Source organism: Harpia harpyja, chromosome 15, assembly GCF_026419915.1.
Source record: "Harpia harpyja isolate bHarHar1 chromosome 15, bHarHar1 primary haplotype, whole genome shotgun sequence".
Classification (NCBI taxonomy): domain Eukaryota; kingdom Metazoa; phylum Chordata; class Aves; order Accipitriformes; family Accipitridae; genus Harpia; species Harpia harpyja.
The window spans coordinates 31,553,229-31,579,818 of record NC_068954.1 but is presented as its reverse complement, the minus strand read 5'-3'; the positions used below and the strand labels follow the sequence as shown (position 1 = coordinate 31,579,818).

Here is a 26,590-nt window from a genome sequence, read left to right as displayed (position 1 = left end):
ACAGGCATGACACGACGCAAGAAGTGGGATGTGGGGGGGTGGGATCCCAGGGGTCCTGGGAGGGGCAGAGGGTCCTGGGGGTCCCAGGCCTGGGGAAAGCCAACAAAGAATTGGAAATAAGTAGGAACCAAAACCACTGAAAAGCAAGAAATTATACCAACGGAGAAGAGAAAATAAATAATAGTAATAAGAAGAAGAACAACAATAATAATAAATTATGATGACGACGACGACAATGGGGCTGCTGTGGGGGGGCTCAGCCTGTCAGGGGTGGGGGGCAGGTTGGGACTTTCAGGGCTTTTCTGGCCAGGATGCTAGAACCAGCCAAGCAAAAGCACCCACCCCAGCAAGCTGAGGAGGTTGGGGCAAAAATACCTGGTTTAGGGTATTTGGAGAAGGATGGCGACAGGGGAGTGGGGGTGAGACACACACCCCCCAGGTTTGGGGGTGCTGAGGACTCAGGGGCAGCTGGACCTCCTGGTGGCCTCAACCTGATTGAGAACACTTCAGTGCCATTGACCCTCCCAAAACATGCTGTGACCCTGCTTGGGGATCACAATCTCTGTCCCTGCCTCGAAACAACCGGGGGGGGCACATGACAGATTCCCACCCCCTGCAACTACCTGCCAGAGGGGCAGTTATGGGGGACTTCAGAGGAGTTGTTTTCTTTTTTTTTTTTATCTTCTCTTACAAAAATAGATGGGTTTGTGTCTGTTGCTCCAGGGGAGTTGCTGCTCATTGCATTGGCCTCTCTCCTTGCTACCATTAGAAGTACCATTATTATTATTTGTTCTTTCTCCCAAAAAAGCTCCGCCCCCCCCCCCCCCCAAAAAAAAAAAAGAAACAAGTGGAAGAAAAGAGGAGAGAGCGCAGACACCCCCTCTGGACTCCTGGGCTGCAGGGGAAGGGGATACAGTCCCACTTGGCACCAGCCTGAGGACAAAATGAGCCAAATCTGCCCCGGGCTGTTGGTGACCTTGATGGCGATGGGCTCGGCAGCACCCAGCAGCTTCTGCCTGGACAGTCTCATCCACTTCCATGCACTTGTCAATGCGGATGAGGCCCACCCCCTGTGACACACTTGTGCATGGGGAGTCCGGGGGACAGAGCCCTGAGACTCTGCTGCATTCCCACGGCACCCAGGTGTCCGAGGAATCCCTCCCGCCAGACACCCGACTGCCCACCCATGGGATCCAGGAACCGTTCTCGAGCTCCATAGACCCTACTGGGGACCCAGGCATCTGGGCAGCCCCCCTCCCCTGGGGTGGGGATCCAAGCATCCGGGCGCATATGTGACCTGTTTGACGATGATGTGGGAGGTGATGATGCAGCTGTACTGGGAAAAGAGCTGCTCCATATCCTGCCCCGTGTCCTTGGGGAGGCCGCTCATGTAGAGGTTGGCATTGCAGATGGAGACCGAGCTAGGCTGGCATAGGATACCTGGGGGGGGGGGGGGGGGCCAGTCAGCCCCAGGGACCCAGCCATCTAGGCACCAGAACCACCTCCCACCCATGGGCCCCCCCTTCAGGGACCCAGGCATCTGCTCCCCCCCCCGCCCCAAAGGACCCCCTGGTGTCCATCCCCACCGAGAGACCCTGGCATCTGCTCCGCCCCCGCCCCAAGGGACCCCCTTGGTGTCCGGCACCTCGATCTTGGTCTGCAGTTGAGGGTTTTGATGGCCTTGTTGGTGTCACCCATCGCTGATGAAGCCGTAGCCCAGGCTCTAGGCCTGTAAGTCTGCTTACACCTGCCTCCCTGCAGCTGCAGTATGGCTGCATCTGCAACAGGCAGCCATCCACTTTGGGGAGAAACCTCAGACCAGAAGGTGAGGAGAAAAACCAGGGAAGATCAAATAGGTCCTCCAGGCAGACCCTGCCCTGCCTGATACCGCTGCTGTGCGGTGCCATCTCCCCTTTACCTGGTACCTTGGAGTGGCATCGTTATCAGCAGGCATGAGAATCACAGGTGCCCCAGGCAACTCAGAGGAGCTCTCTTGCCCTGGCACTTGTTCACCACCAGCCAGGAGAAACTCGCCCCAGCCTGCCAGCCAAATTGCTGTGGCACCATCAGTCAGTTGTAGCACCTGTGAGGAAAAGGGCCAGGCATTTACCTCCTTATTGGCCATTAACCAAACAGCCCACCAGTACCATGCAACACATGCTCTCTGAACCCAAAGCAACACAATTACTTCCCTGACAACCACCCTACCCTGCAACTTCTTCCGCCTCTACCCCTGCTCCTGGCCTCCACTTTGTGCCCTCCCATTATTTCCTGAGCATTATTTCTTTCCACAGCTGGAATCCTACAAGTAAGACAACCCCAGACCAGGAAGAAAACAAAACAAAAATCACAAAGCAACGTTAAGAACATCCCTGAAGAAACACTGTCTGTGCAAGATTCAGGAATAGGCCATCAGAACACAATAAGCACAGAAGAGAACACCAGCCAGAAAAACCATACAACACACAACAGTGTAGCACAGGTATCCTGCTGGAAAAGAAGGGCCAGAGACTGCTGCTCATTAGAAAATCATTAGCAGTACTGACAAAGCAAGATGGCTAACCCAAAAGACCTAGGCCATGAAGATGACAAATGCAGCTGGCACAAGTGCAGGCAACTAGGCAAGATGGATCATCAAGTAATTCCCACTGGAGAAAGGTCACCAGAGCTGAGAGGGCAGTCATCAAGATGGCCAGACTGAAAGACTTTGGCCAAGGTGACCACAGTACAGACATCAGTACAGGCAGGTGGGAAAGGACCAGAGTGTGCTGCCTCAGAGAATCAAACCAGCAAAACAAAGATGACCATGGTAAGAAAGATGGACAGAAGGGCCTACAAACCTGGTGTGCTATGATACACCACTCTACACAACAGAAGACACACCTGATCTGTGCAAGGCCTGGGTTGCACTGAAAGGCACGCCAAGGGCTCTGGGGCACATGGAAAGGCACACTGAAGGCCACAGAAAACATGGCCTCCCATGCCAAGAAGAGCTAGCAGACAAACCTGAGACAACCAGAGCTAAGACAGCTGGCTAGAAAAGCCTATGACATAAGAACACCACAACGCAAAACTCACTGCTTCAGCATGGAGAGCAAGACAAGACATCTGATCCGTGCAGAAGGGATTGGTGATTTCAGCTGGTGCTCACAAGGTGACCGTTGTGGTGGCACAATGATGCACATATGAATTTCAAGCAGCAGGAGTAATGCAAATAAGAGCTTGCAAGTCAGAACCCCCATAGGCAAGACAGATGAAGCCTGACAGGTACCACAGATGGCAAAGAGGAGCAAAGAAAGGCCAAGAGCCATCCTGTCAGGCCTACCCTCCCTCCCTACCTCCAAACCCCTCTCTCCCGTAAGGCTCCCACCTCACTCTACAGGGACTCCATTCCCAGAAGGTGCTCCCAACAGCTGCCTCCTTTCACCCACCCACTCTCAGCTCTGCCTCCATGGCAGCTTCTCCAAAGCCTCCCCATTGACAGCAGCCTTCCTCTCTGCAACCTGCCAGTGTTCTCCCACTACACCTCCAACAACCCCAGTGCCCATGTCACCAAGCGTTAGACTTGTTCAGCCCCACCGAGCCTGCAGATGGCGCTTGCTCTCCCCGCTGAGCCGCACTCAGTCCTCAGCACAAGACGTGCTCATCATTGACGAGAGACCCACTGAAGGAAGCAGGAAGGAAAAAACAGGGCACCACTAGGAAGAGACGTGGCCGGGAGCACGGCACGCTGCCCCAGCTCCCTCCATCCCACGTGCCTTTTCCTGTGTGCCTGGACACCTCCATCGACACACATCAGACCATGAGCACAAACTCAGCTTTTCTTATGAACTTGGCTTCTCTTTTGTGGTCTTCTTTTTATGATTACAGTTCCAGCTGAGAGAATCCTGTATTTTGTCCCTTCCCAAGAACAATAAGCCTAGAGCAACCAGTGAAAATTTTCTTATCCCTTTCCCAAGAAGATAAGGAAAAGGGTCGCTTATCACTGCTCATAAATGAGACCTGCCTCCCGCCTCCCTCTTCAGGGTTACAGACCTCTGCTTGCCCCCAGCAGAGCCCCCACGTCCGGGCACGACGGCACCTCTCTTCCCTCGGGCTGCGGCTTCCCCCGCCGGCACAGCTAAGCCACATCGCCTCTGTCACCACGGAAACCCGGCACCGCTACGGTACGTTTCGCCCCGCACCGCCGCACCCGCCGGGACTAGCTCTGCACCGGGTGTCAGAGGCGGCTTTTCTCTGCTTCTTCAGCGCTTTACCCCCGACCCCCATCAACGCACAGCCGAGCCCTAGCGATGCCGGCAGGGCAGCGCAAAACGGCGGCGGAGCGGGCGCCAGCCCCTTCCCACCCGCAGACGCCCGGGAGGCCGCACCGGCGGGGAGCGCTGCGGAGGACGGCAACCGGCTGCGGGCTGCGGGAAGCCGGCCGGGCGGCGCGGCGAGCAGCGGACGGGAGCGGCCCCCGGCGGCGGGGCGGGGCGGGGCGGGGCAGGGCGGGGCTTCCCCGCCCACTTCCCACCGTGTGCGCGTCCGCTCGCTAGGGGCTGACGCCGAGCCGCCGCCGTGGAGAAGCCTGTTCCCGCCGCAGGCCTGAGAAGGAGCGCGGGCACCCCGGTAACCGCCCGGAAAACAGACCCGCAGGCCACGGAGGAGGAGCGGGAGCAAGCCCTGGAGACCTTGAACGCTCCCCACGGGTCTGAGGTGCAGCCTCGCAGGGCAGCACGGGCCTCGGGGCCCTGGGGAAGGGAAGGGAAAGGCAAGGCCCACGGCCCCTGGGGACCCACCCCAGCCATAGAGACCCTGCATCACCTGGAAAGGCCGGGAAAGCCCCCAGGCCTTTGGCAGGACACCTTCAGACCCTGAAAGGACCCCAGTCAGTCTGAGAACAGGCCCAGGGACCAGGAAGGATGCTCTTGAGCATGACTTGGAGGTCCTGGAAAAGCCCACAGAATCTGCAGGAGCCTTGGAATAACTGGGAATGCCCCAGCACACCTCAAGCAGCACAAAGATGTCCACTCAGAGACCTGCAGAACAGCCCCATCAATGTACTAACGGCCTGGAAAGAGCCCTGGAGCATCTCCAGAGACACCAGGATGGTCTAAACCACCCAATTTACAGGTTTGAAATGCCCACTGCTGCCCTGAAGACACTGAGTGTGCCCTTAGGGCCCTTGGGAATCCCAGCCAGCTGGCAGAAGCACCAAGGCAGCTCTCAGAACACTGGAGAACATGTAGCAGCTCAGAGCAAGCAAAAGGCCACCCAGAGACCCCAGAAAAGCTCCAGAGCAACTCCAAACACACCTAGACAGTCCTGGAAACCCTACAAAGAGTCCCCAGCACGCAGAGCAGCCCTAGAGGTGCCAAGGTGGTGCCCCAATGCATAAGGAAGGGCCCAGAGTAGCCCCCAGACATGCCAAGATGGCCTGTAGAAAAAGCCTCAGATCCAGGCGTAGACCCAAAGGCACAGAGCCATACCTTGAGACTACACCTCCAAGTGTACGTGGGTCTCGCTGTACTTCTGCCAGTGCTTTTGTTCAATGCTGCCAGGTCTGCAACACGGAGGCAGCACTGCCCTTTCCCCCCACCCCCCCAAACCCCTGCAGTGGGAATCAGTATGTGGTTGACCTGTGCAAGATGTGCTATGGCTGGATCCCCAATCCAAAGGCGGGGGGGGGGTGTTGCTTCTGCAGGGCCAGGCACAAGTAGGTCTTGGTCCGAGATGGACCAAGAGAAAGAGGGAGAGGGCAGGGGGAGCCGTACAGCACCTGGCACAGGGGGTCTAACTTGGAGCCCATGTGCAGGGATTAAAAAAAAGCACACAGTTCACACTCCCCTGAGAAAGGGTTTAATGGGGAGGGGAGGCACTGCTGTTTCTTTCAAACAGAAGAAAGGCTGGGGTAACACCCACAGGAAAGACATACACATAGGCACACTATGTACAGAGCGACACAGGCAGTGCCAGGCACCCCACACCCCTCCCCCCCGTGGTGGAGAACTGCCCCCCCCTTCTCCCTCCTTAAGCAAAATTGAGGGGAGGGGGGTGTGGGCTTGCCAAGCAAGGAGTGATTGCAGTCCTGACAAAGACTGGGATTTAAGGTGGGGGGGAAGGGGGAGTGCAGTGGGAACATAGGGATGGGGCCTGCCCACAGGTTGGGGAGAGTGGTGCTCTTTGGTTTCAGTACTAAGACTGCACAGGGCCACCTTGTCCAGAGGGCCAGGGAGGCAGGGAAAGGTTCCAGGCACTGGAATGGAAGGGCTCAGTAAAACCAGTTCCCTCCCGCCAAGAGGTGACCTGAAGCGCCTGATCAGGATTGCGGCTTCGTCTGGGACCCAGCAATGTCCCTCCTCTGAAAGAGCCTGACACTCACAGACTGGAGAAGAGGAGATTCCAAGGGTGTTTCTCCCCTCTTCACCCCCTACCCACACCAGGCATAAATCTGCATGTGACAAGGCATTTCACACCTCTGCCCAAATGTGTTTTGCCCGCCCCCAGCTGCAGACATGCCCACCTGATGGCTGGTACCTCCTAGTTAGGACAGGGAGTTGAGGAAATGGCTCTCCCCAGCCAGAGTGCTCAACATGGAACTCATGTCACCCACAGCCATGTTGGCACCGCCAGATGCAGGAAGCAGGAGGCTACCAGCAGGGGTTGGGGGCCCAGGCAGCAGTGCAGGTGTCTCTGGTTCTTCCACAATGGCAGCAAAGTCAAGGTGCGTATTCTCCAGGTCCAGGGAGTCCAGGCTGTTGGCCACCTGCTCCTCTGAATCCAGATAGTAATATGAGCTGCCTTTGAGTCCTTCCAAGCCCCCACCATAATGCCCAGGACCCCCACAGCTTGCTGCCATTTGGCCCAGTAGCTTATGCCCACCTTTGCCGACATGTGTGCCCTGGCCTGGGTAATACAGCAGGGCATTCCCGGGACCCTCAGGTGTGGGGCGGGCAGGGGGCAAGCGAAGTATACGCCGGGAGCTGGCTTCCACTCCCTCATAAGAATGACTTGGCTGAGCCAGGTTGCCTGCATAGTTCAGACTGTTTTGGTGACCAGATGGTTTAGGGCCACCGGGTGGGTGTGGCACCATCTCTGGGTTGAAGCATGGGGCATTTAGGAGGTGTTGGGTCTCTGCCAGACCCTGGAGGTGATCTGGTTTGGCTTGGTAACCAGAGTACTTGGGGCTGAGGTACAGCGGTGCTTGCATAGCTTGGCACTGCCCAGGTTCACTGCCCAGCCCCATGCCAGCCTCCCCTCCCTTGGAGGCTAGTTGGTCTCCCCACATCAGAGCCTGCTGAGCCTGCACATAGCTACGGACCATCACTTCTTTGGTCTGCATGGTGGGGGTCTGGGCTCTTCTAGTGCCCGGGCTCGACATGCCCATGTAACTGACAGGTGCCTGTTCCTCGGCCTGGTAACCACCAGGCCCTACATTCATGGCTTGGCCAAATGATGCAGGAGGCTGCATGGGCCCAGCAAGCTTGGTATTCTGGCAGGGAGCAAGTGCTGGGGCAGGTGCTGGGTAACGCTGCTCAGATTTGATCTGTAGGCGGTTAAGCCGGTGCACCCCAGAAAACCCACTGTCCTGGTATGTGCTCACAAGTTTGGGCTGCTGCCCACAAGAACTGGGTAGTGGGTACTCAGTACTTTGATGGTGACAGTGTGGCCCAGACATGGCAGCAGGAGAGGCACTGACGCTTGACTGCACAGAACTCATTTTCAGATTGCCTTGGGGAGGTTCATCCCAAGGAGCTGGTATGGTCCCGTTGCCAGCATGCATACTCGTGAACTGCTGGTTCATCTGGCACTGAGGGAAGAACTCAGACGGAAGCAACCCCTCCTCCATGTCCCCACGCCCTCCTGGGTTCAGCTGCATACCCCCCATGGTCCGGCGAGTGCTGCCGTAGAGGCCTTCACGCTGGAGCTCCACACCTGTCCCCTGGCATGGGAAGCTCTCCTCGGGGTAGTTCAAGTACTGTTCCATCTCTAGCAAGCCAGACTCCATGCCTGGGCCAGGGCCCTCTATGCTCACACTCTCCAGGAAGACATTTTCACTGATGCTGGGTGGGCGTGGGGAAAAGACATGGCGCTGAAGGTTGGCATCAGAACCACCCAAGGGCTGCAGAGCAGTTCTGCCCACTCCTGGCACGTTCACGTTACCCATGCTCTGAAAACGATGCACTTTGGGCACAGCATGAGGGTTGGCTGCGGTCCGGGCGGGGTCGCTGGCCCGCCGCACACCATTCCGAGGTACCAGGTGAGGAGGAACACTGCCTGCATAGCCAGGGTAGTCGTTGGAACTGTGCCTTCGCAGCAAACCGTTTGCAAGGAAGCGGGGTTCGGCTGGCCCAAGGTAGTCCCCAGGTAAGCTGTTGTGGCCACCCATGCCCACCCGCTCCATGTGGGGCAGTGGGGTTGGGGGTGGGCCACCAGTGGCTGCAGCATATTTGGCCTTGAGACGGTAGCGCTGGGCTGGGGTAAGGCTGCCCACACCTGGCAGCCCTCCACAGTGGCTGGCATCACTGGAGCGTCGCGACTCATCCGGAGAGATGGGGTCATAGCCGTCTGCCAGGCCTGCCCCACTGGGCATCGCCCCTGCCTCGCCACCCAGACATGGCCCAGCCAGGTACGGGGACACCAGGGATGAGCGCCGGCTCACGGTGTAGGCTGAGCTTACGGTACTGGTGGCACTGCTCCGGCGCTCGTTCAGCGGCATGCCCACCTCTGCTGCTGACAGCTCCGCGATGCGCCGGTGCGAGGCAGCTGACGGCAGCACGGAGATCCCAGGCACCTCCCCAGGCAAGCCTGAGGAAAGAAAAGGAGGAGTTACACCAGGGCACTCAGGACACAGCATAGCACCGGTGGTCAGAGGAGAAACCAGGATGTGGCCTCTCCCCTGGTTAGTGCCTGCTAGGACAGGAAGCAGATTCAAGTGGTGGCAACAAAGAGGGGGCAGAAGATCATTTAGAATCACTTAGGTTGGAAAGACCTTTAAGATCATTGAGTTCAAAGATGGGGCGCAGCCCAGATGTGGGGGTCCACCACCAGGGAAAGGAAGGTGCGGAAACTTCCCCGGCTGCAAACCAGACCTCTCTTGACACAGTGCCCATAGGACTGGCCCTGCATCCGGGTGGGAGGGAACCACAGTCTCACCGGCTCCAGGGATGGCTGGCAAATTCAGGCCCTTGGTAGCTGACGGCTTCCTCATCTGCTTCAGTTTGTCAATGCGAAGATTTTCTAGTTTGTGGAGGGCCATGAGCCCAGAGGTACCCATGGGCTCACCGGGCACCACATCCTCCAGTGTGGACAGATCCTCGTAGCTCCCACCCACGTTGCCTGCCATCTCCACACCACTGTCATTATTGGTGGTGCTGCCGAGTGGGGAGTGGTCGCTGCTGCACGATGACTGCCCGCCTGGGCTGGGCTGCGGCTTCTAGGGGGTACCCAAAACATTAACCAAGGAAAAGGGGGTCAGATATCCACTACACACTTAATGCAACCGGCCAGGTGTGGAGATGAATCCGCTACTATGCAAACTGACTCCTCGACAGGCCTGGCCAGGCCTCCCTCCGTCATCACACCCCCAGCTCCTTACCAAGGCCAAGTCAGGCACTAAGAGTTTGCTGTCATCCTTCCGGGCCTCAGTGAGGCCATTTGTGTCTTTCTCTTGCTTCATGTCTGGGGGGCCACTGGGGGTGGGCAGCGCACGGCCTGGCACCACATCCCCTCGGTGCTTCTTGGTGACATGGGCATCAGGGCCGTGCACCGTCTTCACGTGTTTGCGGAGGGAACTGGGGTCTGTGTAGCGCTTGGTGCAGCCTGGAATCTTGCACACATAGGGCTTCTGTCGGGGAAAAAAGGTAGGCACGGTGGAGGGAGGGCATTAGCTCCGACTAGAGACCCCTCCCAACAAAGTACCAGCTGGGCATGAAATAAATTCCCCTCCCCTCCCTCTTGAATAGGCCCGAGAACTTGGGGAACTGAGGGTGGGAAGGGATCACAGAGGCTGAGTCCCCTTGCAGGTGAGGAAGAACGTAAGGACAGTGCTCCACAGGAGTGGGGCGGGAGGTAAAGAGACACTGGTGGGAATGCAGGTGACCAAGGAAGGGAGCAAGGGGCCGTGCTTTATTAGAGCAGGCAAGGAGGGAGTTGGGGCACACAGAAAAAAAAACAAGGATGCAGGGACTTCTCAGGGTACGGGACTAATCGGGAGGCATACGGGGAGCCAAAAGGGATGTGAAGAGCCCCAGATGGGTCTGTACCTCATTGGAGTGCGTGCGGTTTTGATGCTTGGCCCGGTCAGAAGCATTGGAGAAGGCCTTGTTGCAACCCTCGTGTTCACACACATACGGTTTTTCACCCGTGTGTGAGCGCAGATGTGTCTTGAGGTTCTCCAAGCGTGAGTAGGCTTTGTTACAGCCCTCGAACTGTGCAGGCAAGCAGGGTGAAACATGCCACACGCCTTCAACAGACCCTGTACCACATCACCCCCATACTACATACCCACGGCACATCTGCCACGGACATGTATCACACCTCCCAGCCAACGCACAACGCACCCACCCTCCTTCAGGTGCATGTCCTCGCACCCCTGCGCCGCCCTTTACCCTTCTGGCTTATGTCACACCACCTCACTGTGCGCTGGCCACGTGGCTGCGCTGCACCCAGCCTGCTACATACCTCTTTACCTCATGCGCATCTCTGCCATGCCATTGATCACAGGGGCTCTGGCCTGCCACACACGAACCCCACTCTATCATGTACTACCATGCTCCTGACCAGCCCGCCTGTCCCACCTCATTTTCCCCACCACATGTCCCACTCAATGCCATATACCAGACAGGCCAGCTCGCAGCCTGCCCTGAGCTCTGCCTGGTGCAAGGCACCACAGCTTAGCCGAGGCTTTACAAAGGCTCGTGCCAGCTCACCGTGCATTTGTGAGGTTTCTCGCCTGTGTGACGTCGCATGTGCACCACCAACATGTACTGAGCCTTGAAGGGCCTCTGCTCCCGGGAACATGCTGCCCAGTGGCACACAAACTCCTTCTTCTCCCCATGGATATGCTCATTGTTGATGTGCTGAGGAGAGAGGGGCATCACTGGAGGGCACCAAAGGTCAGGGAGATACAGGTGTCTTAAGAAAGTGTCATGGGAGAAATGGACATAGAGGGACTGGGATGTCAGGTGGAAACATCAGAGGTTAGGGGAAAATAAGAGTGGTCAGATGGTCTCTAGAGGCGGCAGGGGATACAGGAGATGGCTGGGGTCTATTTTGGGAGGACCAAAAGAAGACATAGGGGGTCTGAGGTGTGGTCAAGGGGATATAGGAGAGCTGGAGCGTCTGGAGTGAGACAAAGAGCAGAGGAGGAAGTCTGGATGTACGAGTGGTTCAGGAGAGCTCCTCCAGGGGTAAGGAAGGCGAGACTGGGTGTTCGCCCTAGGGACATGGTATGGGAGGGTCACAAAGAACTTGCCTACAAGTAGAGGATACATGTTCCTCCCCTCCTAGGGGCAACTTCCAACACTGGGCACCTGTACGGTAAGTTCTCAGGATGGGGTCAGGGGGAGGGGAGCGGCTCGCTATAGGACAGTCATAGAGTAATGAGAGTCATGGGTTGACACAGGGGGATGTCCGCCAGCAACCGGAGGGCAGGTTCTGGGACTGGGTGTACCCAGGCAGGACCTAACTCACATGCACCAGCTGCTCCTGCGTATCAAACTCCTTGGCACAGCCATCCCAGTAGCAATTGGTTTCATACACAGTCTCAGACTCAGGTTTCCCATCCTCCTTCTCCAGATCTTCCCGAACATCAAGCATCCCCAGCAAGGGGTCCTGGGGGAGCACAGCCAGATGAGTACTCCCAGGTACGACCCTTCATGCTTCCTGTTACTGGGAGCGGTGCCAGGAAGGAGCATAGAGCCCTGGGGAAGTGGGGCATCTCAAGGCTGGGGGAGTACCTGGGTGCCTGTGGAAGCTGGACTGGAGATGTCACCCTCGGATCTCTCCTCTGGGTATTTGAGAGTCAGAGGGCTGCTGAGGCTCCACTCCAACTTTAGCTGCTACCGGGGCAGGGGGGAAAGTGGAAAGCAGTCAGCACTGAGATGCCCACTGGACCACCGCTTATACGCGATGCACCGCTTATACGTATGCAAGGCCCCCTTACCTGGCAGTGTTTGAGGGTCCCACGAGTTGGGGCATGGTGCAGGAGCCCTGGCCGGGTGGACAGGTGTTCATGGGAGCTACATGGGGCGGGGGGCAGGGGGTGGCTGTACAGGTGGCCTTGGCCCTTCTGCTGGCCCGGTGGACTCTGGTACCCCAGCGACGGACTGCAAAGAGCAAGACAGATGAGCAGATGACACCATCAGAGGACAGAAGTTTAGGTCTTCTGAGCCACAGATCCCAGGTGTCTGAACACCCAGCCACTCCTTCCCTAACCCACCGTCCCACTCTGCTCCCGCCTTCCCTAGCCCTCATACCAGGCACTCCCCAAGTTGGGAATCGGCATTCAGGCTCCCAGACTGACAGGCTCCATGCATGCCAGTGGGGCTGAAATCTGGTGCCCACCTGATGGTGCTGATGGAGAGGTGGCCGTAGGAGCCACTGGCAGAGGCGCAGCGGGAGTTGATGAACGCAACGAGGGAGTTGGGTGAGGTGCGGATTACCGTCTGCAGGTCAATGCTAGAGTCTGACAGGGGTGAGATGGACAATGCCCGCTTCTTGCCCAGTTTGCCTGCACCACGGGGCGTTGAGAACCGTGAGCCTGGGATGGCAGCAGAGAGTGGGGGGCACTCCTCTCAGCATGGGTCCCAGGAGGCTGAAGAAACCCCCAAGGACACAAGCCTGGTGCTTTGGAGCCTGGAAGAGTACCTTGAGTGTGCCAGTTAGCTTCTGATTTAGAATAGAATAGAATAGAATAGAGTAGAATAGAGTAGAATAGAATAGAATAGAATAGAATAGAATAGAATAGAATAGAATAGAATAGAATATTTCAGTTGGAAGGGATCTACAATGATCATCTAGTCCAACTGCCTGACCAATTCAGGGCTGACCAAAAGTTGAAGCACGTTGTTATGGGCGTTGTCCCAATGCCTCTTAAATACTGACAAGATTGGGGCATCGACCACCTCTCTAGGAAGCCTGTTCCAGTACTTGACCACCCTCTCGGTAAAGAAATGCTTCCTCATGCCCAGTCTAAACCCCCTCTGGCACAGCTTTGAACCATTCCCATGCATCCTATCGCTGGATACCAGGGAGAAGAGATCAGCACCTCCCTCTACTTCCCTTCCTCAGGAAGCTGTAGAGAGCAGTGAGGTCACCCCTCAACCTCCTTTTCTCTGAACTAGACATACCCAAAGTCCTTAGCTGCTCCTCATAGGACATGCCTTCCAGCCCTTTCACCAGCTTTGCTGCCCTCCTCTGGACGCATTCGAGTACCTTAACATCCTTCTTAAATGGTGGGGCCCAGAACTGCACACAGTACTGAAGATGAGGCCGCACCAATGCTGAATACAGAGGGATAATCACCTTTTTTCACCGGCTGGTTATGCTGTGTTTGATGCGCCCCAGGATACGGCTTGCCTTCTTGGCTCCCAAGGCACACTGCTGGCTCCTTTTGAGCCTGCTGCCAACCACCACCCCTACATCCCTTTCTGCAGGGCTGCTCTCCAGCCACTCCTCTCCCAATTTATACTTGTTGCTGGCTTGTTGCTGGCTTTGGGCTGTGGCAAGGCTGGAAAGTGTCCCTCCTCCCTACCATGGCCATCAATGTTCCCAGGGGGTACCTGAACCTCTTGACACACACGTACTCCCTGCTACAGCTGATATCATCCCAAGAAAAGTGCCTGATCCCCTCGGCCACAGCCAGCACAAATCCTCCTGTTCACACCGGCATCACTGTTCCAGGGAGGATACCTGAAGCCCCAGCAGTCCCCTCCCTCATCACAGGCATCACTGTCCCCGGCACTGCCCGACCCCCTCAGCACACACACCTGCACTCCTGACACAACCAACACAATCCCCAGGAGATGCCTGAACCTCTACCTACCCCATGCCCTCCCAAGACTGGAGACTTACCATCACCACCGCCTGGGTGCTCGGTTCCTGCCACCAACCCATAACCACGGTGACTGCTTGTGAGGTTTGACTGATGGCATAAGGGGAAATCAAGTCCTGGCAGAGGGGAGGAGAAAGACGGGAAGACTATTAGGGTGGGTGGCACAACGGGGAGAGGAGATCCCCAGAGCATCCCTGAACCCAAGGACTACATCTGAAGTCGGGTGCCCCTCGCGCCCGCGCCAGGCACTGCTCAGGCCCAGGCACCGGCCAGGACGAAGGCACTACGACCGACCTTGTGGCCCCGGAGCCCCCGGGGCTGGTCCGTGGGGCGGGCGCAGGCAGCAGCGCTCAGCATAGCCGGTGGCTGGGGGGCTGACGGGGTTGAACATGTCGCGGCGTGGCCTGGCCGGGCTCAGGAGCGCATCTGGTCCTCGCCGAGGAGCTGGAGCCAGTCGGGGCCTGAGGATGACAAGGGTGGGCCGGCGTCCCTGCCCGCCAGCCCCGCGTCCCCCCGGGACCCCGCGCCCGCCAGGGGGCGCCGCAGCGCAGCCGCGGGCCCGCCCGGGCCGCCCCCCGCCGCGGCCGGAGCCCCCCCCCGGGCACGAAGGTTCTCCCAGCGTCCCCGCCCCGCGCCCCCCCACGCCCCACGTCCACCCCCGCCCTGCCCACGGCCCGAAACCTCCCGCCGTGGCCCCGCACCCACCCGCCCAGGGCGCACAACCCTCACAGACCTCTGCCCTGAGCCCACGGCAAAGGGGAGTCCCAAGGGCACCTGCCGAGGCGGGAAGCACAGGTGACAAAGGGGGAAACCTTGTCGTCCCCCCCATCCGGGGGCGCAGACGTGAGGGTCCTAGGCAGAGGAACTGGGCTAGAGGGCATCCGACTCGGCGGCAACCACCAATGAACGTCTCCGCGTACCCAAAAACTTCGGGGACCCCCACCCTGCAGGGGTGGCCCCTGGCATTTTCCCTTGCCCCCTCCCACACGTACACATCCGGGTGCTCCCTTCCCATCGGGGTGGCCCCCCCTGTCCTAAAGGCTCCCACTTTCTCCCTGGAGCTGGGGGCCGTTCCTCACCTGGGGCGCAGGCCTGTATGTACCTGGAAGGGAGAATGGGCTCGTGCAAGGGGAGATGTCTGCGGGGCCAGGGTGCAGCCCCCCACATCCCTCTCCTCCCTTGCTGACACTGCAGAGACATAAACCGTGCGGAAAACTGCATGCCTCTGGCGAGCTGGGTGGAGGCAGGAGGTACAAGCCATGGCAGCTCTGTGTCACCACAGCCACCTGGCCAAACATGGAGGCCATCCACGACCCCCTCCAAAGCAAGTATGTCTGTCCCCATGCCCGCAGTGCCTGGCAGGCCCCCAGGCCCCTCGTGGCACCAGCACGGGGGAGTTAACACACCCTAAGCACAAGGACCGCAGTACAGATCAGACCATTGCCCAGTTCAAGGCCACCTCCGATAGCTTAGCACAAGCGGTGACACTGATGCAGGGCACCCTGTGGTCACCCATCACAAGCATCCCCGGATACTGACTTAGAAAGGTGCCCTCATGCTTGGCACTGTACTAAGAGGGTCCTGTCCCAGCAAGAGTCCCAAGCCCACTGCAGCATTTGTTGCAGGGGGAATGAAATACATACGTGTGCACCCAGACACCCACACAAACATCCACGCTCCGCTCAAGCACACACATAGATGTAAAAATTGCAGGCCCTAACTGCCAAGAGGGGAAACCAATGCACAGAGGGTTAGAACCATCCTTGGTCCTTGGTCAAAGGACCCAAGCTGGCACCCTGCTCTGCCCTCCTCATGGGTCCTTGCAGCATCTGCAGGTCCCACCCAGCCCTGTCTTGCCCATGGGTCCCCACCCTGCCTGCAGGTCAAAACCCTGCCCTGTCCCACACACACATCGCACCCCTGCCCACAGGGCCCAGCCCAGCCCACTATCCCATCTGTGCCTGCAGGTTCCTGCCCTGTGCCTGGGTCTCATTTCCACCTGCTGCTCTGCCTGGCCCTGCCCATGGTCAGATCTCCAACCGTGGCTGTGCCTTCGGCCTCTGCACCCAGGTCCTGGCCCACAGCTCCATCCTCACCCATGGTCACTGTCCTGTCACGAGACCTGTGGGGGCTTACAGGAAGGACAGACACTCTGGAAGGAGAAACAACCACAGGGTGAGGGAGGGGCACATGTGGATGGCGCTGGGAACAAGACCTCGTGCCCCCCTCAGCCTCCCCTTTTGAGAGACTAAGGGAATCGCCCCAAACAAGGGGTCTGGGGGAGTGGGAGCCCCTCACCCTGCTGGGAAAGTGCTGGGTTGCATTTGGAGCACGGGGGGGGGGGGGGGGAGGGGGCAGCAATTCTTCCGCATGAGTTGCCCCTTTGAAAGCTTGTCTCGGGGCTTTGTGAGAGTGTCAGCCAGGAAGAATGGAGGGGGGGGGGCAGCAGGGCAGGCAAAGGGGGAGGGAGGTACCCAGGACGGTGGTGGCGCTGGGGGAAGGCAACAGAAAGAGAGACGAGTAAGAAATGGGGGGGGGGGGCGCAGAGGGCAGAGGAGGGGCCTCTTACCTGCCTGCTGGACCAGGGCCTTGCAGCAAAGATTGGGAATTAGCTCCAGGGGAAGCCTTCCATCTGCCCCCTACCCCAGCCACAACATCTAACAAAGAGAGGGTTTGCAAGTCCCTCACAAAAGTTTGTCTAGTTGTGGAGTCAACCACAGCACACACCCCCCAGCCCCTTGTGCACACAGCTAGTCACATGTACGCAGACACACACATGGATGCATGAACACACGTTTGCACATATCTGGAGAGGCACATGTGCAGCTGGGAGATGATGGGGGGTGTTGGAATTCGGCAAAGCCAAAGCCCCCTGTTTCTCCCTCCCAAGAATCATCACCTGAGCTGCCCCAGAACCACAGTCTTAGCCCACCAGCTGCCTGCCCTATACGGGAGCAGGCAGGTTGCTACCATGCAGTGCAGTAACCATATGCGGCCGCCCCAGCCCAAAGGGGAGTGGGGCTGTGCCTGCCCAGACAGGCGCACCCACCTGCTGCAGCGGCAATAGGATGACAGGCTCTGCCCTGGGCCCAGCTGGCTTCCATCAGCCTACAGCTGCCCGCCCCAACCTGGACTGGGGACTGGCTGCTCTGCTGCCCTGAGTTCCAAGCAGATGGGGCACCATCTGTGGGGCACCATCTGTGGGGCACCTACCGCTTCCAGGAGAAGGGTTAATTCACCCGTAGCCTTTGTGATGTTGCCTCTACCTTGCCAAATGTTGGCCCTGTTCACCTTGCTATGCACAGCTACACCAGCCCCTGCTTTGCTCGCCACCTGCAACATCCCCGCACACACACATTCACAGAGCACACGTACACACACCTGCTGAGTGATCACCGCGCAAACTCCACGTGCATACACACAGCACCTATGTAATACGCAGCACGCACACACGCACTTACGCACACCAGAGAACACGTTATGTCCAATGGAACACATGCAAAGCTGCATGTGCATGCATAGCACACATGCACACAACACATGCACGTGCCCAGGTTTACGTAAACGTGCATGGAGCACATGTGGGCAGAGAGCACACACGCATGCAGAGCATACCACCACACATGCGGAACGCACAGGCACGCAGCAGAAGGCACATTACCCCCACCTCATGACTCCCCAGCCTTGCACACCAGCTCCCTGCCTGGGGTGGTATCCCTTCTGTGCCCCCTCCAGCAGCCCATGCAGGACTGGGGGCAGCTCAGTGGGGCTCTGGTCCCCACCACCCTCAGTCCCCGGCCACCCAGGTGCAGCAGAAGAGTCAGGGTCCCACTGTGCCAAGACTGCCTCTCCTCCCTGGGTCCAGGCAGAGCGTAGGAGTTCGACGAGCAGACACAGCCTGCCAAGGGCTGGGCCTCCCCACTGGGGCAGCCTGGAGGCAGGTGGGTGCCAGGCGGGCATGAGGGCAGTGCCGCGGCCCTCTCCCATCCCGCACGTTCCCCCTGCTGAGCACCAGCATGGGGGGGGGTGGGGGGGTGGCTACATAAGGCAGAAAGTGCCCAGGGCCCACAGGTCTCAGCTGCAGGATGCTTTCCCTAGCCCATGGGGTCCGCAGGGGCTCCCCGGACCCCGGTGGCCCCCTGAGCAGGGGAAGCTGGAGGGGGCCAGGGCTGCAGAGAGCCAATGGGAACTGGCCCGCGGCTCCCCCACCACCGCGCTCGCCTCCCCCGCCTGCCGCACACCGCCACGGCCCACCCAAGTCGCAGCCTATGGGCATAAATTTGAGAGCCAGGCGCAGCCGGGATTGAGGGGAATCTTCCCTCGGTCTCCTCCTGCCAAGAAACTCAAACTGAAACACATTCCTCCTCCTCTCTGCCAAGAAAATAAGGAGCGCAGCCAGCGGCAGGAGCAGTTGAAGCAGGGCTGGCTCCAGACGCCGAAACGCCGCACAGGAGGGGGTCAGGACTGGCCATCCCCCTCCCCCCCCCCCAGCTCCTTGCCTTTTATTTCCTGCAAACACATCTAAAATCTGTCATCTGGCTCCAGTTTCCTGAGGACACTGGGGAACGGGGCGGGGGGAAAGGGAAGGAGGCAGAGGAGAAGGCACAAAAGGCAGCGAGGGAAAGGAGATGCAGCGAGCTTGTACGGCAGGACGACAGCCGGGATGCCTACGCTGATGTGTGGTGGAAAGGAGGGAGAGACACAGATGTAGGCACTGACAGGGGAATCGCACGCCCTGAGGAGACCCGGCTGCAGGAGGAGGAGGCAGGCTGCACCCCACCACACCCTGCGACAGGGCAGACCCCCAGCCCAGCTCCCGCCTCACACCAGGAACGCTCCCTGCTCCTGACCAGCTCCGACGGCCCCCCGGGGCCGGCCAGCCCGCAGCAGCGGGTGCCGCATGCTGCAGCAGGGTGGCTGCCATCCAGCCCCGCAGACAGGGGTGGTGGGGGTCCCTGTCTGCACCTCGGCATTGTCCCCATCATCTCCTGCCCCGGGCCCAGCCCCGGCAGGGTTAACCGCCCCGGAGTCCCACTGTGGAGGAATGTGATGTCAGGGCTGGATTAGCCCTTGCAGCCGAGATCCCAGCCGATACGACCAGCAGCGCTGAGCTGTGTGTGGCACAATCCATCAACCCGCCCAGCACAGCCCCAGCGTGGGGGGCCTGGGGGAGGGCTCTGTGTGTGCATGCGTGGGGGCATCTGTGTTTCTGTAAGCGTGTGTGTGAATGCACAAGTTTGGCCATATGTGTTTGCATGAGTTGGGAGAGGGATTTGTGCTTATGTCTGAGTAGGTTTTCGGGGGGTGCTTGTGTGTATATATTCACAGATGTATGTGTTTGCCTGCGTGCTCGCACATGTGCTTGTGCATGTCTACATCTGTGTGGAATGTGCATATGTGCATGTCTACATGTACATGTGGGGAGCTACAACAGTAGCTAAGGGGAAGCCACTATATGTTTGCAGGCCTAGCCACCCCAAACCCTTACCCACTGAGGGAGCAAGGGAGAGCCAGAGCAGAGAGAAGAGGCAGAGAGCAGGGTCCAGCAGTGCGGCAGGGGCTAGGGCGGGGGGATGCTCCAGAAGGCCACGACTGCATATCCTTTTCACCCCCTCAGGGGAGGTGGGCTCTAGCCCTGGGGTAGGCAAACCCCTGAGCCCGCCACAGGCACAGACCCCTGCCGGCACCTCAGCCGTCTTGTGACCCAGCATCAGCCACGTGCCCAATTGGTTTAACCCTACAGGGCCTTAGGAAAAACATTGATCTGGCTTAAGATCTGCCTTCCCGCACTGGGCGGCAGTTCAGACAGAGCTGCAGCCGGAGCAGTTCTGCAGACACAGAACAGGAACGTGGCAGAGGGCCAAGCTGAGCTGCAGCACATAGGCGCAAGTAGCAAGGCTGGAAGAGAGCTGCCGAGGAGCCAACAATCCCTCATGCCAGCAACAGTCCAGGATCAAGGGGACACATCCTAGCTGCCTCCCAGGGCAGGTCGGGTCTGGCAGTGTCAACACACTCTTCCCCAGCTATGATGTCTCATCCATGCTGTACAGCCTCCCCAGGTGCCACAGCTGGCACCCACTGGGGGTGGGAAAAGGCCACTGATGGTGAGGCAAAGACAGTGAAATTCCCCTCTGGAAGAAGCCCCTATTCCCTGCCCTGGGACCAAGTTGGGCCCAGGCCAGCCCGCGCTGGGGAACTGCTTCCCCTGACCCCACATGCTTTCTCATCTCTGCCTCCAGCAGAACTGATGTGCAGACCTCCCGCCCAGCTGCCTTGCTATGCATCTGACCCCACTGTTAGGCCAGGCCTTTAGGGCGAGCCCAAGCTCCTCTGCATGGGGCAGCTAATCTGCCCAGGACTGCAGCTGCCACAAAGCACATTGCTTCAGGTTCAGGGGGTCTGAAAGGGGACAATTCAGGGTCATGATCCCATGCTGGTGTGGGCTGCCAAGCTTGTTCCAAGGTGGTCCCTTGCCCAGTAAAGATGAGGCAGAGAAGAACCAGCTTCGGGGGAAGTTTACACGTGTGGAGGGAAAGGGGCAGAAAAATCCATGCCAGGACAGATTCAGGACATCCTCCACTCAGTTCTCCCTCCCTCCCTTCTCCAGCCCCAGCTGCCACCTTCAGAAATCATAACGCATCCTCATTCCCCACCCCATGCCAAAATTCTTCTCAGCCCTTCACACCACTTCCAGTAAGGACCAGAGGTCCCTCCCCAGCCCACCCACCCCTCTAGCAGCACAGCCTTATGCAAGCCACAGTACACCACCACCCATACGCCACATCTCGGCAGGGGGCAAAACAATCCAGCCCCTTGCTCCCACACGCATCCACACCCACTCATGACCATGCACTGACATGCCTCTAGACACGTTAACACATGCTAAGACACGTGTGCTTTGGGAAGAGGGGAAGGCAGGCCAGCCTGGGGTGCAGCCCTGGCTGCCCGGTCTCCAGTGTATCCCAAGGCAGAGACAGCCCATGGAAGAGGGCTGCATGGTGGGAGCTCACAGCTCCATGCTCCCTGCGACTGTTCCCCCTGTAAAGCAGGGACCGGCGGCCCTCAACCACAAGCTGAGCCACTCAGGAAGCCGTGGCAAGCCGGGCAGGACTGGCGGTGCTTGATAGGTGGTCCCAGAGCAGGCAGGCAATTGTCACGGGCTCACATGTTGTTTGCTTTGGCCCCCAGCACACACTACCTCTGCAGATTGCTCACATAAAGCCACTTCCCTAGACCCTACCTTCATCATTGGGCTAGAGTCTGGATGGGGGCAAGATTCTGGGGTGAGGGTAAGAGGGGGTGCACACATGGCAGCAGCTGCTATAAGGAATTTTTATGCTTCCCCCTTCCTTCCCTGTGCTGGAGGGAAACAGCAAAATTGAACATGTGGGACCTATAAAAGCCCAGCTCTGAGTCACGGCTGTGGGAGCCCCTGCCAGGCAGTGCTCCTGCCCATGGCATCAAGGCATCATCCCCAACCCAGCACGCTTGTGTGTTGGGCATGGAGGGACACCCCCAGAACAGGGGCTGCAATGCAGGAAATCCTGCTGTCCTGAGGGAGAGAAGGTAGGACATGGCAGGCAGTGGGCTGCAGTGTCATCTGTCCTCCCACTGCAGTCAGGGTAGTTCCCGCTGAACCTGTTCCCACCCCAACAGCTCCATCCTGCAGGATTCTTCAGAAGATGGGAACAGGAAGATGTGCAGGACCTCAGGGACTTCAGCAGTCATTAAGGGATTAGATACACAAGAGCAGTCCCTTTTAATCTGTGGAACTGCCTGTCTCTTGACGTGCTGAGCATGGAGCAAGGTAAGCACAGCACTTGGGGATCTGGGAAGCATAAATTGCTCCTCCTTTGGGGCAGACGACCCCCTCTGTCTGCTGAGAGTTGGTGGTAGGGGTGCCCTCAGGCTATTCCCAAAAGTCCCCAGTGATCCCTTGCCTGCTGGGATGCATTTGTCTCTCCCGAAGTATCTGCCAGTGGTGGAGGTGGGTGGCACAGATGCCTGCTTTCCCGTTCCTTGACTTGAGACCTGCTCTGTCCATATGCACAGCAGCCCCATCACTTAGACCTATGTTCTCTGCCACCATGGGGGGCACCAGCCAGGGCTTTGCTTCCCCCTAGATCAGGGGTGGGAGTTTAACAGTGGGGTTGCACCACATCTGGAAATATCCCCCCCCCCCCAGTCTCAGACCCGGATGCAGCAGAGCTGAAACCCGACTCTGTTTTTGCTGCTTGTTCCCACTCTGAGGCAGCTATTTTATCAGCTGTTCACCTTGTTATTCTGCAGCTTCTGAAGGGGTTTGAGGTACCGTAAGGATTGGGATGGGTACACTTCTTGTGTTCCTGTGAGCGTTTCTGTAGAAGAATCCCCTCGGTCTCACCAAGGACCCACCCAATGGACCATTTTTATTTATCACATCACTGGGATTGCTAAACACCAGGAGAAGATATCAAGAGAAACTGAAGCACACAGACAGAGAGACTCCAGTACCACACATGCAAGACACCAACCAGGCAGATAATTGTGCAAATATGTATACAGGTACATACATACACACGCAAACAGGCTCCTCTGTATACATGTCCGTAAGTGTGCATGCACATACATGCTCCTGGGCGACGCTCTAGGTGTAGGAGGATTGCTCTCCCTTCTGATCAACTACCAGACACACAAGGTTTCCCTCTTTCTAGTATGTCAGGACAGATGGACAAGAACAGGCCCAGTGGCCTGTAGAAGGAAGGAAAGACACCGCCACAAATATCCTTTTGTGAAAGCCATGTCACACATGGGTATGCGCGCGTATAGGTATGCCTATGTCCGGGCACCTGTGAACATGCGTACATGTGTGCACATGAGGGTGCATGCATGCGCAGGTGCATGGATGTGTAAGGGTGCGCACACTCGTACAGCATGTTGGAGCGGTGGGGAGAATGGTATTCCCCAGGGACTACGGGCTGGCCAACCTCTCTAGCACGGCAGCTGCAGTCCTGAGCTGCAGTATATCACTAACAGCACGCCCCGGTTGCACTGAAGAAGGGCCTTCATGTCTTCCAGCCCATCCGCCCACCCAGCCTTCACACATTCTGGACAGTGAGCCGCAAATCCCCCTCCAAGCCCAGGCTCAACATCCGCCTTTCCTCAGGCTGCCCTGACATGACAGCACGCGTCACAAGGTGTCTGCGCTGACTCACTCCCCCAGATGGAAACTTCCCTGCTCCAGGGAGATTCTCGCAGCTCAGCCAGCTCCAGCACTGCAAGGGGAACGCAGGACTGAGTTTGTTCCACCACCTCCCATTAGACCAGCCACAGGGGCCTGGCAATCTTCAGCTCTCAACCTGCTCCTGATTTTGCGTTTGTTTTTCTGATAGAAAAGACCCTGGAACATGGGGGAGATGAGGACCCCGCCCCCCAAGCTACCAGTGACTTGGCTACAAGCAGATGCCCGAAGCGCCTCACAAGTCCACTCACAAGCATTACTGGGAGCTCATGCATGCACACAGTGGCAGCTGGGCTGGCAGATGCATGAGGGTATCCACTGGTGGGCGCAGGTCAGTACATGCCACTCTCCTCAGAGGTGCTGGGATCCTTGGTAGTTGGGGAATTTGGGGGTCCTACCAGGCACAGGGAGTTTTGGTGTGGATCTGCTCCGGAGTCTCAATTTCCAGAAGACCCCCTTGCCCTTGAAGACCCTTGCTGAGTAACAGTAACCTTCACTGTGCTGGGGAAAGGCTCAAGGGAAGGTGTGGAACCACCCAGCTAACGCTGTGCAGAGACAACATGCATCAGTCAACCAGCTTCAAACACCCACAACAGCATGTAGGCAACAGTAGTGCCTTTGCCATCCCGCCTCCCACAAAGGCAGCTTCAGCCTCAACTGGACACAGCAGACCTAGCCACACTGGGAAGTTTTCCTAGGTCTGAATTTCTGAAGGAGAAACTTCATCCAGCTGCTTCCTCGTCCCTTCCCCCCAACCCGCCCCTGCACCAAAACCCAACGCCCAACCCCCAGGACGCGGCATCCATCAGCTCAGGTTTGCCACACATAGCCAACAAAGCAGAGTAGGGGCAAACTCAGGTATCTGGGTACCCAGCAGCATCTGCTGGGCCCCCCCATCCCTTCCAGGGCTGGGCGCAGGACCCTAGCTGTGGTTGGAGTATCTACCAGTTTCCCAGACCCCAAACACAGCGTTGCAAATGCCACAGACATTCAGCCCTACTCAGACCCAGTTGCCTGCCTCTCCATCCTCGTAGGAGAGGTGCAGCCCTCAGGCTGTCACTGCAGTGCTGAGTGCCCCCCATTCTGGTTAGGGACCATCTGGACTTCACATGCATGCGCAAGGCCTGGCCCAGGGCACCATGACACAGAGAGGGTAATTCTCCAGAGAAACGCCTCCTCTGCCTTTAGCCTTCCTGCACTCTTGGCTCATTGAGAGCTTGGTGCAGTTTGGGGATGCCTCGCAGGCAGTTCTGGTCAGACCCCAAAAAGGGTGGCCTGTGCCCGCACAGGCTCGGTTAGCTCATGCTCAGCTGCAAGCTGGGCTGACCAGATCTCACAATACCCTGCTCAGGGGCCTCTCACACTGGCAATGCCAGTTCCCTCCTGCTCCTCTGTGCCATGCCTGGCCCTGGCCAGCCTGCTCCACCGGCCCCAGACTCCTCGAGCCAGCCAGGGAGCGATGCAGAGCCAACACCTGAACCCAATGGTCCTGGTCGGCATCCAGTGAGGCACAGGAGGCACTTGGAGCCATCTGCCAGAGAGGTCAAGCCTGGTCTCAGCTGTAGGGTGACTCAAGGCTGAGCTCCCTCACCCAACCCACCTGCCCCCAGTCCCGGCTCTCTGAGTACTAAAGCCAGCAGCAGTCCTTGCGCAAGCGTGCAGGAGGACTGACGGAAACTCAGAACTGGCGCAGGCAAGGACTCAAGGTGCTCCACAAGTGATGTGAAAAAGCAGCTCTGCCCTCCCCCTAAAACCAGAGAGGCTTGATAAACTCATCTACGCTCCCTTTCCTACAAATGGTTGGACCAGGTGACCTTTCAAGGTCCCTTCCAATCCGGGCTGTTCTGTGAGTCTAGGTTTCCCAGGCGTCGGACGCTTCTGTGGCAGCCTCTGCTACAGCCCGCATAGGGAGGGAAGAAGCGCAGCCCCAGGGCCCGTGGGATGAGGGCTGGGAAGCTGAGGTGTGCCAGTACCTGGGCATTTCGCCGCGGTTTCCGAGAGGCTCCTTGGGGTGTGCAGAATCTCCCTGCGCCTCGCTCCTGCCAGACGCTCGCCCGGGTGGCCTGGCAGGCTGTCAGGGGGAGCAGGGGGACCCATTGTCCCAGCGCCAAACCCTCCTCCCTTCAGAGCCTTGCCCTGGGAACAGCGGGTACTGTTGGTGGGGATACAGCCGTCTGCTCCGGCTGCGGGGCGTGCGGGCTGGGCCAGCCACCTCTGTGCCCCGCCAAAGCAGCTGGGTGCAGAGGCCCACGAGGCGGCTGGCAGGGCCCCACGTACACCACGACTGGCCCAGGCTGAAAGGGCTCAGGATGGGCCAGGAGCTTGCACCAGCAGCGCGGGCGGCACTGCCCACCGTTCGTGTGCACGCGGGGACAATCCCGCGGCTGCTGCGTCACTCAGGCCAGGGCAGCAACTTCCACCCGGCCGCTGCTCCCGGTCCAACCCGTCCCAGCCGCGCAGCAGCGGAGCTGCCCAGAGCCGCGGCCGCCTGCGCGGGAGCCTGGAGCACCCTGCTCCAGCCCAGCCCTCCCCTCCCCTCCTCGGGCTGCGAGGGGCTTCAGCGGGCGGGCACAGCAGCGGCGCGGCCGGAGCAGCCCACCCACCCGGCGCGCGAAGCGCGGCGGGAGCGTGAGGGCGTGGGAGTGGGTGTGAGCGCGAGTGTACGTGACGCGGAGCGCGGCGGGGCCGGGGCGCTCTGCCCGCCTCGCGCTGCCGGTCCCCCTGAGCGCTCTCGCCCCGGCCGACCCGCTCGGTCCGACCTCGCTGCCGGCCCGTGCGCCGCCGGGCCCCGCGCTAGGAGCCCCGGTCGAGGTCCCCCTCCCCGGGCGCCGACGGGACGCGGGAGCGGGACGGCCCCGGCGCGGCCCGGCGGAGGGTCCGGCGCCATCCCGGCTCCTCCGGGGAGCGGGGGCCCGCGGGCGCCCCGAGCCCCTGTCAGCGGCCCCGACTCGCCCGACGGCTCCTACCTCCGAGCGGCTCCGAGCGGCCCCGGGCGGGGCGGCGGGTCCCGCGGCTCCGCGCTCCCCCTCGCCCCGGCTGCAGCTGCGGCTCGGTCCGGGCGAGAAGCGGCACATCCAGCGGGACCCTGGCGGTCGGGTCGGGGCGGGACGGCGCGGCGCCCCCCCCCCGCACTTCCCCGGCCCGCCCCGGGCGCCCGGAGAAAGTTGCCGGAGCCCCGCGGGGGCGGCGCGTCCCGGCAAAACTGGCGGAGCCGCGGGGCGGCGGGTCCCGCTTCGCCAACTTGGGCGGCGGCGGCGGCGCCGAGCGCGCTCGGGACGGAGACCCCGGCCGGGAGCGCCGCCGGCTCCAGCCACTCCGAAAACCCGGGCTGG

At 59.2% G+C, this 26,590-nt stretch overlaps 1 protein-coding gene across 1 annotated transcript; it reads right to left on the bottom strand.

The window, feature by feature from the left end:
- Positions 1–5,827: 5,827 nt before the first annotated feature.
- GLI1 (GLI family zinc finger 1) lies at positions 5,828–26,520 on the bottom strand. The gene is made up of 12 exons (XM_052809985.1): positions 26,225–26,520; positions 14,333–14,499; positions 14,059–14,154; positions 12,550–12,745; positions 12,149–12,311; positions 11,943–12,044; positions 11,677–11,817; positions 10,914–11,063; positions 10,248–10,412; positions 9,581–9,829; positions 9,139–9,418; positions 5,828–8,790 (listed from the first exon to the last, which is right to left on the bottom strand). Exons 2-12 carry the CDS (start codon positions 14,427–14,429, stop codon positions 6,527–6,529), a joined length of 3,903 nt encoding a protein of 1,300 aa, XP_052665945.1. The 5' UTR covers positions 14,430–14,499; positions 26,225–26,520; the 3' UTR covers positions 5,828–6,526.
- Between the last annotated feature and the right edge of the window lie 70 nt (positions 26,521–26,590).